We start from the raw sequence: 16,111 nt of genomic DNA on the forward strand, positions 1-16,111 counted from the left end.
AGCGGAGTGCGGTGCCGCGTTCCCGCGTGGGGTGGCGAGTGCTCCGGTGCGCGTGCGCACCCGCAGCGGTTTGCGCCAAGGCGGGGGGGGAGGCTCCGGTGGGGTCAGCGCGCGTGCGGGTTGCGGTTGCTCTCCTTCCCTCCCCCTGCCTCCTGAGTGCGTCTCGGGGTTTTGCCACCATTTTGTGCCGCCGCCGGTCTTCGCCGTTGTTTTTCTCGCGACTCGCTCCCCGCGCGCGAAATCGAAACAACGGCCCCTATGGCGGAGAGTCAGTCAGCGGCCGCGCAGGGAGAATCCGCGGCTCTGGGCGGATCGGGAGTCTCCAGTTTGGAGTCTGACAACCGGCGGCGGCTGAGCGAGCTGCGCGTGATAGACTTGCGGGCCGAGCTCAAGCGCCGCAATTTAGACAGCAGTGGAAACAAGAGCGTCCTCATGGAGCGGCTCCGGAAGGTGAGCAGGGAGGCGTCGTGCCCAGGCTGCCTGAGGGAGAGAGGCACCCGGCGCCGGCGTGACCTTAACCCTAAGCCAGGCACGGCTGAGGAAAATGGCGCCAAACGGCTGTGGAGCAGGGGGAGGGGGCTGCGGGGAGCCGGGGGAGGGGGAGCTCCTGGCTGCGGGGGTTCGGTGGAGCCTGCCAGGATTCATGCCGTTCTCTGCCGGCCCCGCTCCCCCCTGAGACCGTGGGGTTCTTGTAGTAAGGTGTGGGAGGGGGTGTGTACGAGTCTGGTGTTTGCATCCCGTACGACCACCCCTCGGGTTTCACACAGCGTGCGAATCTGCCGATTCCAGCCTCACGCATCGCTGGGCATTGAGCTCCGGAATTTACAGTTCTGTGTAATGCCTCCTAGGCTTTTTGCTGCGTACTGTTATATTTTTTTTAACTGGTGGCATGAACACGGTATCCTCATGAGAGTGTTTGGGATGTTGCTAGCATGCCGACCGCCTTTGAACTGATGTTTGCTCTCTCCCAGAGCCGATGTTCTTAATCCGACACAACACCCTGGGTATCTCGGCACTGTTGCAAATGTGGGATTGACCTTTTTTGCCCTGTAGGTTGTACTACTGGCTGCCTTACAGAAACTTTATACTAATCTGTTGCTGTTAACTGTGTGCTTCTGGCTTTGATCTGCTTTTTGTCTTTGGTTCACACATCCAAGTTGCTGCCCTAGAATTAGCAGCACTGGGTTCTCGTTTGGGTATTTTTCTGCATCTGGTGTCCAGCTCTTAAACTCGGCAGAAATGCACACATGTAATTTTTATGCCTGTCTTGATATTTGTCTCTATATTTTCCCCTTACTAGGCTATTGAGGAGGAAGGGGGGAATCCTGATGAAATTCCAGTGGTTTCAGATAATACGAAGAAAACTCCAAAAAGAAACAGCAAAGGTACAGGGCAGTTAGAGAGGATCTCCACCCTGTCTTTCCCCCTGACTTTCCTAAAAACTTTTAATGATGAAACAGAATCTCACCTGATGATATAATATCATTATCTCATGAAATGATAACCAGCTCCTCTCGAGTTTGAGGAGCTGCTATTTGGTGCTGAAACCAGCATAATGTTTCCAGTAATGTCATCTCCTATTGAATATATCTGACTGGTAAATGGAACACTGCAGTAATGCTTACGTGTAAGCTTTTTTTCCCCACTGTTTCCATTGGTTTTTGTTGGGTTGTTTATTTTTTTTTTCTCCTTTTTTCAAGAAATGAAAGATTGAAATAATAAATAAATTACTGGAGTCTTAAGATGAGCCAAATGTTTTGGGGAGTGCACAGCAGTGCTTCCTGAACTTGTGACAGACTTTAGCATTTTGGTCAGTTACTCAGGTGGGGTGGTATATGAATATTCAGTTGAGGAAAATAAGGGAAAAAAAGATCAGTGGATGGACTGCCAACTCTGATGAACCAATTGAACTTGAAGGATACATACTGTGACCTTTTCATTCTAACATTTAGGACGTAAACCTGATGAAGAGGGAGCAGAAGATAATGGCCTGGAAGAGGATTCAGGAGATGGACAGGTAGGAGAAAATGTGTTTGAAGCAAAGTAATGATAGATAGCATTGTGTTCAAGTTACAATGACTATTATATATACTTTTTTTCTTTTTACAGGAGGATATTGAAGCAAGTTTGGATAACTTGCAGGATATTGACATGATGGATATTAGTGTGTTAGATGAAGCTGAAATAGATAATGGCAATGCAGTAGATTGCGGAGAGGATTACATTGCTGATAATAATCTTGACTCACTGTCTGATAGTAAAGAAAATGCTGATGCAGAAATGAAAGAACTTCCAGATCAGCCTACAGAATGTGCTGTAGGTAACTTGGAGACATCCCCACAATTTTCAGAAATTAAAGAAGAATCAAGAGAAATACCAGTAGTGATGGTATGCATCTCTTATGTGTGTGGGTCAGATTATTGTTCCTTTTCTTTTTAATTTATTTTTAAAAATTACTTCTTTTTTTAATTTAAATGGCAAAACAGTAGCTAAAGAGTATTTGAATCAATTTGGGCATATACCATTTCTCATGGTCATGGCTTTTTTTTCTTTTACATATTCGTGGAAATTACTGATACAAAAATGCTTAGATGGTGTTTGTACATATGACTGTACAAATTAATAGCAATCCACAAAGCACTCATTTTAATCATGCTTTGAACTCTTTGATTCACCTTATGTTTGCACTCCCATTTTCACATATTTCCTTTATTTAGGAAGACATAGGAGGCATACAAATACTGTAGCTACATTTACTGCACTTCAGCTGAACAGCAATGCTCTGGGAACTATATTCCAAAATTATTTTTCTGCTCAGATAGGGTCACACAGTTATTCAGTTGTTTATTATTATGTTGGCTTTCAATTTGGCTTTTCCATGGAGTCGAGGCCAGCTCATGTTGTCTTCCTTGATCAGTAAAACTTGACAGTTAGCAAGTCCCATTGGCTTTTTAACTCTTATGTTGTTGTAAAGAAGAGAGAAAGAATAAGAGAAAGTTTGCTGTTGGAATCCCAATCCTTAAAAAGATTTTTGGGATGACCAACATACTTGGGAGGTAGTAAGAAAGCTTATTCAGTTGATGGCAACTGGGAAGAGGCATGGAGGTCATTGGTTGGTTTGGATGCTAGATATATTTCCTTAGTTGTTAATGAAAATCTTTTCATTAAGGTTTCATTCATAGTATAATTCTTTCATAGATAACAATTTCCATTTACTTTATTTACTTTTTAAAGGTAGAGGTTGAAGATGTTGGAAACAGTTTAGATGCTTCTTCACCTGCTTTAACCATAATAAAGGTAAATGATAACTAGTTTTTCTTTCAAACTAAAGGCATAATACATGCCAAATAAACTGCTGAAACAATGCATCTGCAGGTGGTATGCAATGGGTGCATTCTTACAATGCAAATCTCTTTCTAATTTAATTAAATTAACAAGATACATTACCAGGTCATGTGTGTAATGTATATATCAGATTGGAATGTTTTACAGCTCGTGCTGTTGTACTGAGCAGCTCAGTTGCCTTGTGTTAAATTGAACTTCTGTCAAAAGTGTGTGTCAAAGGTGCCATGTTGGAAAGAAAGCTGAAACTGAAAGTGTGCAGATCCCTCGTGGCAGGGTGAGGACACTTGTTGCTCCAGGTGAAGCTGGTGTTTCTGTTGATCTTCTTTTCAGAAGTCAGACTTCATAACACAACACAACTTCAAACACAAAAAAGCTTTCGTGATTTATTTGCATTTGAGAAATATTTTTTTACACATTTTGTAAAACTTGAAGACATAAAAAAGTTACTTCAAACCTTTTGGTGAGAAGACTGTTTAAGATTCCACATTTTCGAAGTTGCAATAGACTAAATCATAGTAACTCTTTCCCTAAAGTCTCTCCAGTGAGAGGTGTCATTCAGAAAAACACATTGACTTCTTACAAAATAGTGATATTTATTCTTTTTATATCTTATTCACTGCAGGAACTTCAAGAGTTACCTTTGGAGCCAGGTACTGTGCTTTGGTTGCTGTTTTTTTCTTCTTTCTTTTCTTTTTTTTTTTTTTTTTTTTTTTTTTTTTTTAACTTAAAAAAGTCCTGGGCATTGACACAGTTTTGTTCTTCATTTAACTTTTTTTTTTTTTTTTTCCCTGGTTGCTTTTTTTTATTATTTTTTTAAAACATGCATTACTGTAGCATACATTATTATGGTGGACAATCCAGGTCATGCAGGGTCATAGAGATTGGAAACCCAGTCATATCACCAGATCTGTGAATAATCACTTCTTGAAAACATACATTTATTCTGATTAAATGGTTCCATAGAACTGTTACCTAGAGTGGAGTTAACGAATGAGCCTTAGAGGAGTAAGGGTTCTGAAAACAGATCTTGTGATATCACACTACACTGTAGTTCTGTGAATAGAAATAAAACAGCACAGGGAATACAAAGCTTTGGTGCAGAGCAGAAATTAAAGAAGAGCCTGGACTTGAGAAGAAAAAAGACCCTGTCATCAAAGGAATGCTCCACATATCCTGTTCACTTTCTGGACTGCAAACACACTCATGCACCATCAGAAGATGCCCAGTGCTCCTGTTGGACTCTGCTAAAAGAATTTCACAGAAATTTGGAAATTGAACCCTCAGTGCCTTGACACGTTCAGTTAAGCACCTTGGACTCTGGAAGCTAACTAGAGAAGAAACAGAACTGAACAATTTCCTGAAGAATACCAAGGATCAGCCAGAAGGTTTTTGTTAAATCTGTGGGGGCGTTTTTCTTCCCTGTTAACATTTTAGGGCTGGTTTGGTAGTTTGTCAGACAGCAGGTAGGGCAGTACTTTTAACACTGTGCACACTAGGGTTTTCCAATCTCTGTGTAGCTTAGCAGTTCTCTTGGTGTTAGTGTGGCAGCCATGCCAGTTCCACGTTTGTGATTGCTGTATTTCCCTGGTGATTAAACCTTGTGCCATTCTATTCCTGTTAAATCCGTAGAAAATGAGAAAATACTCGACATTTTGGGGGAAACTTGTAAATCTGAAGTACTTAACGAAGACACTTCCGAAGCGGAGAGACCCCATGCACAGGAAGCAAGTAACCTGGTGCCAGGCAAGAGGCGAGCAGAGGAAGAGGACGCTCTTGCTGCTGCTCAGTTGGAGGAAGATGCTTTAGATTTGGACAGCAGATCAGCACAAGCTATGGCAAGGAAGGAAGCGAAGCGTTTAGTTGTAGCAAAAGGGGAGAGAAGTGAACAGACAATAGAGGAAGAGACCCCGGACTCTGACTCTTTAGGAGTAGAGAGCCTCAGTGATCAGAGTAGCAAACGCTCCCAAGGCCTGGAAGCCTCTAGTGGGGAAACAGCGGCCAAAGGCGCAGGTCCCGAAGGCAAAGATAGCAAAGAAGATGCCAAGAGAGCAGAAGACAAAGCTAATTCTGAGGAATCCTCTGCTACTAAAGAGTCCTCAAGCAGTGAGGGCGCTGATCAGAAAAAGAGGTTTGTTTTTTCTCCGTTCTAGCCCAGATGCTGTCTTTTTTTCATTGGTCGTTAAGTGACGCGAATAAGCTGTTTCCTTCAATTGGCAACGAGCTGCTGAAATTGTAACTATTCCTAGAGCCTGGTTTATTTCTCCATGTGCAGATATTTTTTTCTTTCTAAACGCAGAGGATTTTGATTTCTCTCCTTTCTCAACCTTCAGAGGTTGGTTTCTTAAATTACTCATTTCTGTCATCTGCAAAGCAGAATTGTCCATTTAAGGGTACGAATCCCTTATTTCCTGTCACTCTTCTATAAATTTGCACAGATAGTGTTTATTTCAGAATTTACTGGTAGGTATCCAATTATAGTGCACAGTGTAGAATATTTGTTCTTTTTGCATATGATTGGTTGAATAATGTCATGTTTTGTCTTTAGCCCTGTTGAGGAAGACAGAGATACAAAGATAATCTCAAAGGATGAGAAAGGTATGATTTATTAAAAGATTATACGAGTGACTTAAAAATAATGTTACAGGCTCAAATCTAATCATTACTTGTGAGTCAGTTGTAGTAAGTAAATGTTGCAAGGGGGGAGTGGAATCACAGAATGACACAGGTTTGAAAAGACCTCTAAGATGAAACTTGCCTTTTCTGGGTTGCTTATGTTTTTTGTCTTGTTAATTCCCTATGCATGCTTATATCTTCACTGCAGCAGTTACACTGCAGTCCCACCAAAAAATCTCAACAGATAACTCAATCTTTAGGCCTATGTTCTGTGTGACAGTTCTGTTGAGGGCTGGGGTGAACCCTCCATACAGATCCAACATGAGCCTTCAAAGCAAGAATTCTGCATTCTGTGATTTCATTTCATGTAACTTCTGTAACCTTATTAACTGACAAAGATAGTTTTAAAAAAGGCTTTTGTGAATTGATCCTTAATATTCTGTAGTTCTCAGAAAACTGATTGAAGTGTAGGAAGACAATGTGTATATGAAGACTCATTAGGGTTAATCACATGCATGTTAATTATGGAGCTCAGAAGTTCATTTTTGCAGGCTGCAGCGTGTCTATTGATTTTAAGATTGGCTGGCAGAGGTACAAGTAAAACTGCATTTGAAGAGGTCTGTGAAGAAAAAAACCTGTGGGTTTTATGGGGTGATTTCTTTTTCACTGTTGCATTCTTGTGCTGCATGGTCTTTTATTTTTGGCTTTTTTGTGCCTCAGGCCGTGCAGGTAGTGGTTCTGGCAGAAATCTGTGGGTTAGTGGACTTTCATCCTCTACTAGAGCTACAGACTTGAAGAATCTTTTCAGCAAGTATGGAAAGGTATGCAGAGGATAGGTACCTTAATAAAGTATTTTATCATTTTAAAAGAATGATCTTTAATTGAACTCTTAAAGATTATGAATCTTTATCTAATCAATAACTGGATAGAGAAAGCACTTTCTAGTGTTCTCTTTAAAATGTATCTAAAAGTTATTATTTGTATTATCATACTCCCACTCCTGCCCATGTATATGTGTCTTCCTTAAGTTACTGACCTGCTCAGCAACTTGAAGATGAATTTTCTGAGCTGATTATTATGATGACCTCTTTCAGCAGAGCTTTATATCAGTCTGCTCCACAACCAAATTTATCTGTCATGGAATTTTTGTGTTTGTTTTTTACTTTTTCCAGAACACGTGGAATAACCTTAAATTTGACCCGTTTCAGCTATGTTGGTGTTGATGTTGAATTGTTCACATCATAATCTCTGAAATAGTTTTTACTGAGGGACTTCTAGAACATGATTGGCCCAGTGGTACAGAGATTGTGTTAAAATTAAAATCTTTGCTGCCTCTCAAACAAATTCAGCAATGTTGTATTCTGAGAATGGTGATGGAATGTTGTCTGGGTAGGTGCTACACTGTGGTACTGGTAGACAGAGCTGCTCAAAAGGTGTTCCAATTAAAACTATTTGGTGACAGGTCTGCAAACACAGAATAATTTATTTTTTTTCCCCAAAGGTGGTAGGTGCAAAAGTAGTGACAAATGCTCGCAGCCCTGGGTCTCGCTGTTATGGCTTTGTTACAATGTCAACATCTGAAGAAGCCACCAAGTGTATTAATCACCTCCACAGGACAGAGCTGCATGGAAAGATGATTTCTGTGGAAAAGGTAAGGGGTAGCTGTTCCATGACAGTGTAATCAAAATACAAGTGTGCAAGTTTTAATATCTCTTATTATACAAATATTTCTTGCTAAATTTCTAGGCAAAAAATGAACCAGCTGGAAAAAAGCCTTTGGACAAGAAGGAAGGTGAAACAAGGAAGGAAAAAGACAGGCATCATTCTGCAGAGTCCAAATCTGAGAAGTAAAGTGTTCTTTGTTGTTTTTCTGTGTTTAAAAGGCACTGATTTGAAATGCAGCCACATGACCAAAGTAAACAGAAAATTAATAAATCTGCAGCTTTGTGCTGTATCTGAAATAGGACTAAGACTTTAAAAATTGAAATTGGTGTTTTGTAGCAGTAAGTGCATCTCAATTGGCCTTCCTTTCAGAAATAGAGCTCTTAGGAGTTTAGTTATCAGAACTCCTCAGCTATATCAGTAGATAGCCAATGAATTTATTTCTAGATAAACTGTTTGTTAGCAATGTATGTCCTCTGATCTAGCTGCAGGAAAACTGCAGAGGGACTTTTTACAGGGGCATGTAGTGGTAGGACAAGAAAGGGAAAGAATTTCAGATTGTAAGAGGTTAGATGAGATATTAGGAAGAAATCTTTACTGTGAGGGTGGTGAGACCCTGGCCCGGGTTACCTGTGGAAGTTGGGGATTCCCCCTCCCTGGAAGTGTTCAGGGTCAGGTTGGATGGGGTTTTGAGCAACCTGGTTTAGTGGGAGGTGATCAGGGGTGATCCTTGAAGGTCCCTGCCAACCTGAACCATTCTCTGATTCTATGGCTCTAGCTTGGTCTGCTCTTTTGACTGACAAATATTTCCTGTCTTTTTGATGGATTCTTTGCATGGTTAGCAAATGATACTTCAGTGTTTGTTTTTCAAGCAGTCTGTTGCTCTTGAAAGAGGCATTTCACTTCACTACTGTTTGTTCTCTCATAAAATTTTTTAAAGATTTGGCCAAGCAGAGGCTTTGGCAGGCTGCCCTTCTTGCATTGGATGTTTAAGGTATTTGTTAGAAAAGCTCATCTGGTGGAGCTTGACCTCTGCTGGGCTGGGCCCTTTTCCCCCTGTTCTAAGCATGAACTTTACTTAAAGGCAGAAGAGGAGGCTGTACTGCTCCCACTCCAAATCTCCTTTCAGAAGGATTATCTGTTGTTTCTCACCTTTGGTCAGCTCCAGTTTAGTATTGTTTACTAATCTTTATTGTGCACACAAGTGTGCATTGCCTTCATTACAGCAACATGGGAGTGAGTATTTTGGGAAGGTTTTTGTATTTTTGTGTTGGTTGGTTGGTGTTTATTTTTTTACATTTTTTTATGACGTGGTTGGCTTCCTTAGAGTGGTTATGCAGCACTTCTTGTTAGATTCTCTGTTGAAGCTGAGTTTTACCTATAGGTCTGTTGGTGTTAAGAGGGAGGAGAAGATGGACAGAAAAGATGATACAAAGAAATCAGAAAAAGAAGGCAAAGAGAAAGAAGAACAAAAGGCAGGCTCCTCTGACAGATCTCGGACTAGCAAATCAGGTAATTCTAACTGAATTTCAGAAACGTTTTCAAGGATACTGGTTTAAAAAAATATATAAAAAAGGTACAAAAATTCTAAGCAACTGCAATAAAGCTTCTGCTTTGCATCCAAATAAATTCCTTTATCAGCTAAGTAAAAAATGGAAGAAGAAGTGTAAATGTTCAAAATCGAGGCTGATTGGAAGCCTTCAGTTTCTGCAGACCTCAGTGTTCTTATAGATGTGATTCATAATTCAGGAAAAAGGCCATGAAGTGTGCCTACTAATACTGAGGTTTTCCTGGTCAGCAAAAAAGCAACACTGGAACATTGCTTGCAATACTGTTTTCTAACTTAGAACACTGGAAACTTAGCAATAAAGTTTTAATAATTGCTAAGCTTTAAATCCTCAACATGGTAAACTGAATTTTAGAGAACTGTCACCAGATTTAGACCTGACACAGTGTGTGCTTCTGTGTGAGTTGTTGTGTTGTGATTTTGTTTGCTTGTTTGGTTTTGGTTTTGGTTTTTTTTGGGTTGTGTTTTCTTTTAATACCGTGGCAAAGAGCTGAATTTTGCAGACAGAAGAATGAAATGAACTGTCCTTCTTGCCAGAAAACACTACCATAATTTTGTGGTAAATTTTCTGTTGTAACTTTACTGCCCTCCTTCCCAGCTTGGCCAAATCTTGGGAAGCTGTTTAAATCATAAATGTTTTCTTCCATTTAAACCTCAATATGGGAACGTTTTATTGTTTAGTATCTTGATAATTTTAAATCTTGCAAGAATTTTTTAATGTATCCTGTGTTATTTATTCTGAGATGTACTTTGTTTTCTAGCAAGTCGGGGAACTGAAAGGACAGTGGTGATGGATAAATCTAAAGGAGAACCAGTTATTAGTGTGAAAACATCTGCATCAAAAGAGAGGGTAAGGACAGCTGCCTTGTGTACAGAGCTCAAGTAACTTTATATGCATGTGGTCAAAGGGTTTTCTGACTTGCATATTGGGAACAGTTGTCTTTTTGCTGCTTTTTGGAAAGCATTAGGGGGTAATGATGCTGCAGAGGCAAATGCTTTTGCTTCTCCTTCATGCTTCTTGTCACTGCTGCCTCAGCTGCAGAAGCAGTAGGAAAATGGTGTTACAGAGAAGTGTTTTCCTGAGCATGGAATGTGGTGACCAATGACCTATAAAGCAGTGCAAGTCAGGTCATCTGCTGCTAGTATTTATTTATATTTAATCTCTTTAGAAGTGCTAGCCAAATTTGGGATACTTTTTCCCCCTCCTGCTTTCCCATGGAATTCCAGTATCATTTACATCTAGGCACAGTAGTCTGGTTTTGCTTAGGTTGGCACAGGGTAGCTAAAAAAGCACTGTGTTCAGCAAACGTGTTGTTTTGATTTAACTCAGAGCACAAAAAGCCAGGACCGGAAATCCGAGAGCAAAGAAAAACAAGATATTTTATCATTTGATAAAATCAAAGAGCAGCGAGAGCGGGAGCGGCAGAGACAGAGGGAGCGAGAGATCAGGGAAACGGAAAGACGCCGGTGAGTCTTCCAGTGCCACTCTGAGCAGCACTTGTTTGAACTTCCCTTATTTCTGAACCTATTTCTGAACAGGCTGCCAAGTAGTGTTGTGTGGGCCCTCCAGCCTGAGCATCTCAGATTGATTTGAAACCAATCTGTTGATAGAACTCACGTAATTCCAAATGATAAAAGATTTTACTACTGAAATCAGTCTTCTCGAACTCTGTGCTTTCTGGGAGACTTGTTGAATCATAACTTCTGTTGGAGCTTTCAGATCTCGTGTTCCACTCAAGCAGATTTGAGTTTTCACTTAAAGTTTGTACATAATTTGTTTTTCAGACTATTGTCTGTGCTTTATGAAAGCTCTTTCAGAGCTGACTTGGAGTAGATAACCTGCTAATAAAGCAGCGTGCTTACCTTTGCTTCTTTCATCTGTACAGACATTTTTTTCCCCTAAATTAAGCAGCTTCCATTTAGTTGAGATCGTTTGTGCTTAGAGCAGGCTGTGGGAAGAACATACAAGAAACTGCACCCAAAATAAAGAAGCAATAAAGCTTAGAACTTTAGCTTCTCAGTTGAAAACAAAACACTTCTTTTTCAATTAGAGAGAGAGAGAGGCGAGACCGAGAACAACGTCTGCAAGCTCTTCACGAGCGGGATGAAAGACAGAGGCTCCAGAGAGAGAGAGAGAGACTGGAATTTCAGAGGCAACGTCTTGACAGAGAACGCTTGGAGAGGGAGAGATTGGAGAGAGAAAGGATGCACATAGAGCAGGAAAGGAGAAGAGAACAGGAACGGATCCAACGAGAGAGGGAAGAGCTGCGTCGTCAGCAGGAGCAGCTGCGCTACGAGCAAGAGCGGCGCTCTGCCATGAGGAGGCCTTATGATCCTGAGGGCAGGTAAGGGAGATCCCAGGCTCTGCAGCCACATCCAGCTCCAGGGAGAGTGTTCTGAAGCCTGTGTAGATTGTGAGTAGAGCTTGTGTAAATTGTGCAAAAGCAGTCGTGGGAGATGACAATTGAAAGGCTGTTTAGTTTTTGGTTTTTAACGCTTTGCTTTTGTTCTTGAGATGTCATCCCCATATACCTGTGTGCAGTTTTATTAATAAGAGCAGCTGTAGAGTGCTTATTTCCTAAAGAGGAGTCACCAACAGGAACTCTTCTTACCAACCATAAAGCAGGATTGCTGGCAAGGACAGGTGCTCATTCTCGTGTCAGCACGTGCTGAGGTGAAGCTGTTTGTGTAGTGTTGCTGTCCCCAGCTCCCTCTGGAACTGGAATGCAATGCCTGCTTAACACACAGGGGGGTTAATTGCAAATAAAAAATAATTTATTTTGGACAATTGGATTTCATGAGGTCTGATATCAAGAGAGCACGAAAAGGTGGTTATTTTGAGATAATTTTGAGATTGTTACTGACTGTGCCTTTCTGTGCAGGCGGGATGAGCTGTACTGGCCCGAGGCGAAGCGCCTGGCAGTGGATGACCGGTACCACTCGGAGTTCAGCCGCCAGGATCGCTTCCATGACTTCGACCACAGGGATCGTGGCAGATACCAGGATCATTGCTTGGACAGGTTGGCAAGGCAATGGTTTTTCTTCCTCTGCCTGTATGGAAATCACATGTCTCCTCTGAAGGGTGCCATAAAAGAATCATGAATCAAATGCCCTGTGTGCATTTCTCACACCAAGTCTGATGTGTGCTTGCGAGGCTGTTTCTGTTGTTTATGGAAGTAGCAGAAAGAGACTGCATAAAGATTCTAAGCTGAATCCTCTTGTAGTCCATTGGGATGCCAGCAGAGATCCTACAGCTTCTCTCAAGGTGTATGGAAACCTGGTTTATCAATCTCTGTTATTAGCCCATAATTTAGACATTCCTTTTTGCTTTAAAACTTTCCCTACTTTCATCTTTGCAGCCTAGCCTAGATATTTAGTTCCACAGAATGCAAAAATACTTCATGCATAGTGCTGTTGTGGCTTCTGTTTTGCTCTCACAGGATTTTTGGCAAAAAAACCCCATACTTCTCTTCTTTGCTTGTATTTCACTCAGTATTCTCACTTGACCTGACCGTGCCAGTGATTGCTTATTCATACTACAGTAATAAATGTTAGTTTGATCTTTTTTCTATGCTAGGAAACAAGAACTCATTGAATATCTTGCCACTAAACAAGCATTGGCATCCACATGTTCAGCATAGTGAAGATAAGTTTCATGCACTGTTTCATACAAGTGCTGGAACTGAAACTTGTATTTTTTATTCTAGAAGAGACGGCTCAAGAGGAATACCAGATCGAGATGGTCAGGTGGGTTATACCCAAGTCACTGCTTCAGTTAAAAAGCCAAACTCAGAAGTGGAAAGAACACAGTCTGCATGCTGCCTGGGTATTAAATGCAACCACCACTGGGTTTAAACTGAGCATTTATTCAAGGAGCAACTGGTTTTGCACACTAACGTGTGGAATGTAAATACCTTGTCCTTTCACTAGGACAGTAGCCATGGATTGAGGCTGGGGGAGGTCATAATAGAACAAGGCAGATGACTGTAAAAGGACAGGTGTGAAAACCAGTAGCACAGTGGTGTGAAAACCAGTAGCACAGTGGTCTGAAAACCAGTAGCACAGTGGTCTGAAAACCAGTAGCACAATGGTCTGAAAACCAGTAGCACAATGGTCTGAAAACCAGTAGCACAGTGGTCTGAAAACCAGTAGCACAGTGGTCTGAAAACCAGTAGCACAGTGGTCTGAAAACCAGTAGCACAGTGGTCTGAAAACCAGTAGCACAGTGGTCTGAGAACCAGTAGCACAGTGGTCTGAGAACCAGTAGCACAATGGTCTGAAAACCAGTAGCACAGTGGTCTGAAAACCAGTAGCACAGTGGTCTGAAAACCAGTAGCACAATGGTCTGAGAACCAGTAGCACAATGGTATCCAAAACCTTTCATTTCTGAAGCGAGAGGTAGGCAGTGGGCAGGTTTTCTGTGTTAAAATTAACAATTTGCAGCCAGAATGTAAACCTTAAAAGTGCTGCCAAACAGAAAAAGCACCCTGCCAAAACAAAAAAACCCCAAAAACCCCTGTATTGACTCTTAGCTTCTGCTCTGTTTGCCTTCCAGCATTACCCAGATGAACGCCACGGGGGGCCCGACCGTCACTCCCGGGACAGTTGGGGTGGCTACGGGTCTGACAGAAGGATGGGTGAAGGCAGAGGGATGCCCCCACAAACTCGGTGAGTGCAGATGAAACAAGGGAAGTGCTGTGTTGGTTCTTGAGGTTGCAATGCTCACTGAAGCCTTTTGAAGAGTGAGAGTGGAAGCAGTTTTGACAAGTGTGAATCCACTCCAAGATGGAGGAGCCAGGGATTCACACAGGTAGTTCCCCCGTGCATCTGGAGAATGGAAGGTGGCAGTGAGTAAAGAAGTGGTGCTCAGATCATAATTGTTGTTCTTGTGTAGGGGTGAGAATCAGTTCTGTACTGGATGTACCAGTAATGGCTACAGAAGTCTTATTGGTCACTAGTGGTCAGGTTTTAAGGATATCATGTCAGAATCTCTGCAGTGGTTGGGGTGGGCAACTGAGACTCATCTGAAATACTAGCAATATCTCCTTAAATTAGCTGGTTGAAGCAGTTCTGCATAAATGTACCAGGCAGAGGGATGGCAGGCAATGAAATTTTCCATTTTTCGATACTAATTATGTCTCTGTAGACCAGAAAAAGATGAGTTTTGTGGTGCAGAGGATGCTATTCAGCAAGCTTCCTATTGTTTCTCTTTGAACATTTTTTTTTTTTAATTGCAATGATTGGATGGCTATAGACACAGCTTGCTTAACAATCTGTAATGGGGTATGGTGTTTGGCTTTACCCGGTGCTGATAAATGGATTAAGGGCCACTCTTGGAAGATGTTCTTTTATTTTTTTAAGAGATGGACGTGACTGGGGAGATCATGGTCGAAAGTTAGAGGGGCATCAAGATCGTTCATGGCAGGGAAGTGTGGCTGGAGGAGTGATGGGACGGGATCATGAGAGATGGCAAGGTACACTTGCTGCTTTCCAGTGTGATTGTGGTTTTTTTTTCTGTGAATTACTGCTGCTGAGCTTCTCGCAGTGGTTAAATTCCAGTGGAGCTTTGATAGCATTACTAAGAAAGCAAATGAAATCCTGGGAGCAAGGTGGCTTTTTTAATAGGAAAACACACAAAAGTCTGTCTTATTTTTCTTTTTTTTTTTCTCTTTTCTAAACTAGGTGGTGATAGAGGCAAGCCTGGTCAGTCAGGACCAGGCCATGTGATGAATCGAGGAGGGATGTCAGGGTAAGAAGCTTTGAGTGCTCAGAGTGCTTATGATTTTTTTTTTTATAATAGTTGACTGACTGATGTAAACACTTTGAAAATACAAAATATGTCTCTCGAATCAGTATTTTTTCTGCTCTTTTAAAATATACCAAACATATCCTCAGTTAACACATTTTTACCCCAAACTTAACTGGCTTCTGTTTTGTATCATGCTTCACAGGCACCTAAAGATAAGAGTGCTAACACTGACCTGTATAAAGGAAGAAATTCCTGTGCCCACTGTGAAAAACAGTGTTTTTCAGCTTCTGTTTAACTACGGATGGGCAAATAGAAAAAAAAAAAGCAGCAAACCTCTTTTCCTCCTTGTCACAGTATTAGTAACTGTCCCAAGCAATTTTCATTTTGTTTTTTTGGTTTTTTAGGCACGGAGGCTTTACACAAGTTGAAAACCAGAGCCAGGTGACACAGAGTAGTGGAATTCAAGGAGTGTTTGCAGGGCAGGAGAGGACAAACAGAGCAACTGAGCCCCGATTCACCCGGCGTTACTGAAAGCACTATATATGTTCATATATATATATATATATATATATTTTATTTTTTTTTAATGCCAGATGACAATGGTGGTGAGTTTTATTAACCAGGGTCACGTTGAATTTGTGATGACAAAAATCCAGATTGCGTGTAGACAACGACTCCATGGATTTGTTGGTTTGGTTTCCTTTCTTTTGTAATAAACGTGTTCTTGGTCAAACATCACTTCAAGCTTCTGTTAGTGAAACATTCCATTTTTCAAAAATAATAAAATCAGTTTTCAGCTACTAGGTTTGTGTTTCTAGAATCTGTGGCAATACATCTGAGGGGGCTTAAAAGGCAGTAAAGAGGCAGCCCACTCTCATCACCCTGAGTTTTTAAGGGATGCAATGAATCTGTTGTGTGGATCTGCACTGGAGGGAGGAGGGTTCAGTGTGTTTTCTCATTTATTTCTCCATCAGCTGGTTCAGCATCTGTGAGTAAGAGCAGAAAGCACTGCTGTCTTAAGCCAGAGATGCTGATACAGCTTAGTGTCATCCATGAATTTGCTAATTGTGGGTTCAAGGGCTGAGTCTGTGTGAGGTGAATCCGTGGCTTCCAGATGAGCTCTCATAATTCTTCATTTCCAGTGTTCTAAAACAGATGATGGCTGAAAAATAAAA

General features: G+C 41.4%; 1 protein-coding gene across 3 annotated transcripts; it reads left to right on the forward strand.

Annotated features, from left to right (window-relative positions):
• Window positions 1-94: 94 nt before the first annotated feature.
• Window positions 95-15,739, forward strand: LOC139788239 (scaffold attachment factor B1-like). 3 transcript variants are annotated; one of them, XM_071727949.1, is made up of 21 exons: window positions 95-450; window positions 1,301-1,385; window positions 1,953-2,017; window positions 2,110-2,388; window positions 3,235-3,297; window positions 3,968-3,995; window positions 4,975-5,473; window positions 5,891-5,940; window positions 6,679-6,779; window positions 7,460-7,609; window positions 7,705-7,805; window positions 9,005-9,132; window positions 9,949-10,037; window positions 10,518-10,654; window positions 11,239-11,532; window positions 12,070-12,207; window positions 12,895-12,934; window positions 13,743-13,855; window positions 14,549-14,661; window positions 14,870-14,936; window positions 15,341-15,680. In XM_071727949.1, the coding sequence occupies exons 1-21, from the start codon at window positions 259-261 to the stop codon at window positions 15,465-15,467; spliced, it is 2,859 nt and encodes a 952-aa protein (XP_071584050.1). In that variant the 5' UTR covers window positions 95-258; the 3' UTR covers window positions 15,468-15,680. The 3 variants fall into 3 exon arrangements, 1 of the variants encoding a protein (XP_071584050.1); XR_011722797.1 differs by lacking the exon at window positions 14,549-14,661 and having other exon boundaries at window positions 15,139-15,739; XR_011722796.1 differs by lacking the exon at window positions 14,549-14,661 and having other exon boundaries at window positions 15,341-15,739.
• Window positions 15,740-16,111: the final 372 nt, after the last annotated feature.

This window comes from Heliangelus exortis, chromosome 28 (genome assembly GCF_036169615.1).
Source record: "Heliangelus exortis chromosome 28, bHelExo1.hap1, whole genome shotgun sequence".
NCBI classification, from domain to species: domain Eukaryota; kingdom Metazoa; phylum Chordata; class Aves; order Apodiformes; family Trochilidae; genus Heliangelus; species Heliangelus exortis.

Excerpts from the sequence above, each read along its gene's own strand:
- LOC139788239 (XM_071727949.1), top strand. The coding sequence starts at position 259 with ATGGCGGAGAGTCAGTCAGCGGCCGCGCAGGGAGAATCCGCGGCTCTG. Across the intron at positions 10,038-10,517 it reads CATCTGCATCAAAAGAGAGG|AGCACAAAAAGCCAGGACCG; the intron begins GTAAGGACAGCT and ends GATTTAACTCAG. Across the intron at positions 10,655-11,238 it reads AGGGAAACGGAAAGACGCCG|AGAGAGAGAGAGGCGAGACC; the intron begins GTGAGTCTTCCA and ends TTTTTCAATTAG.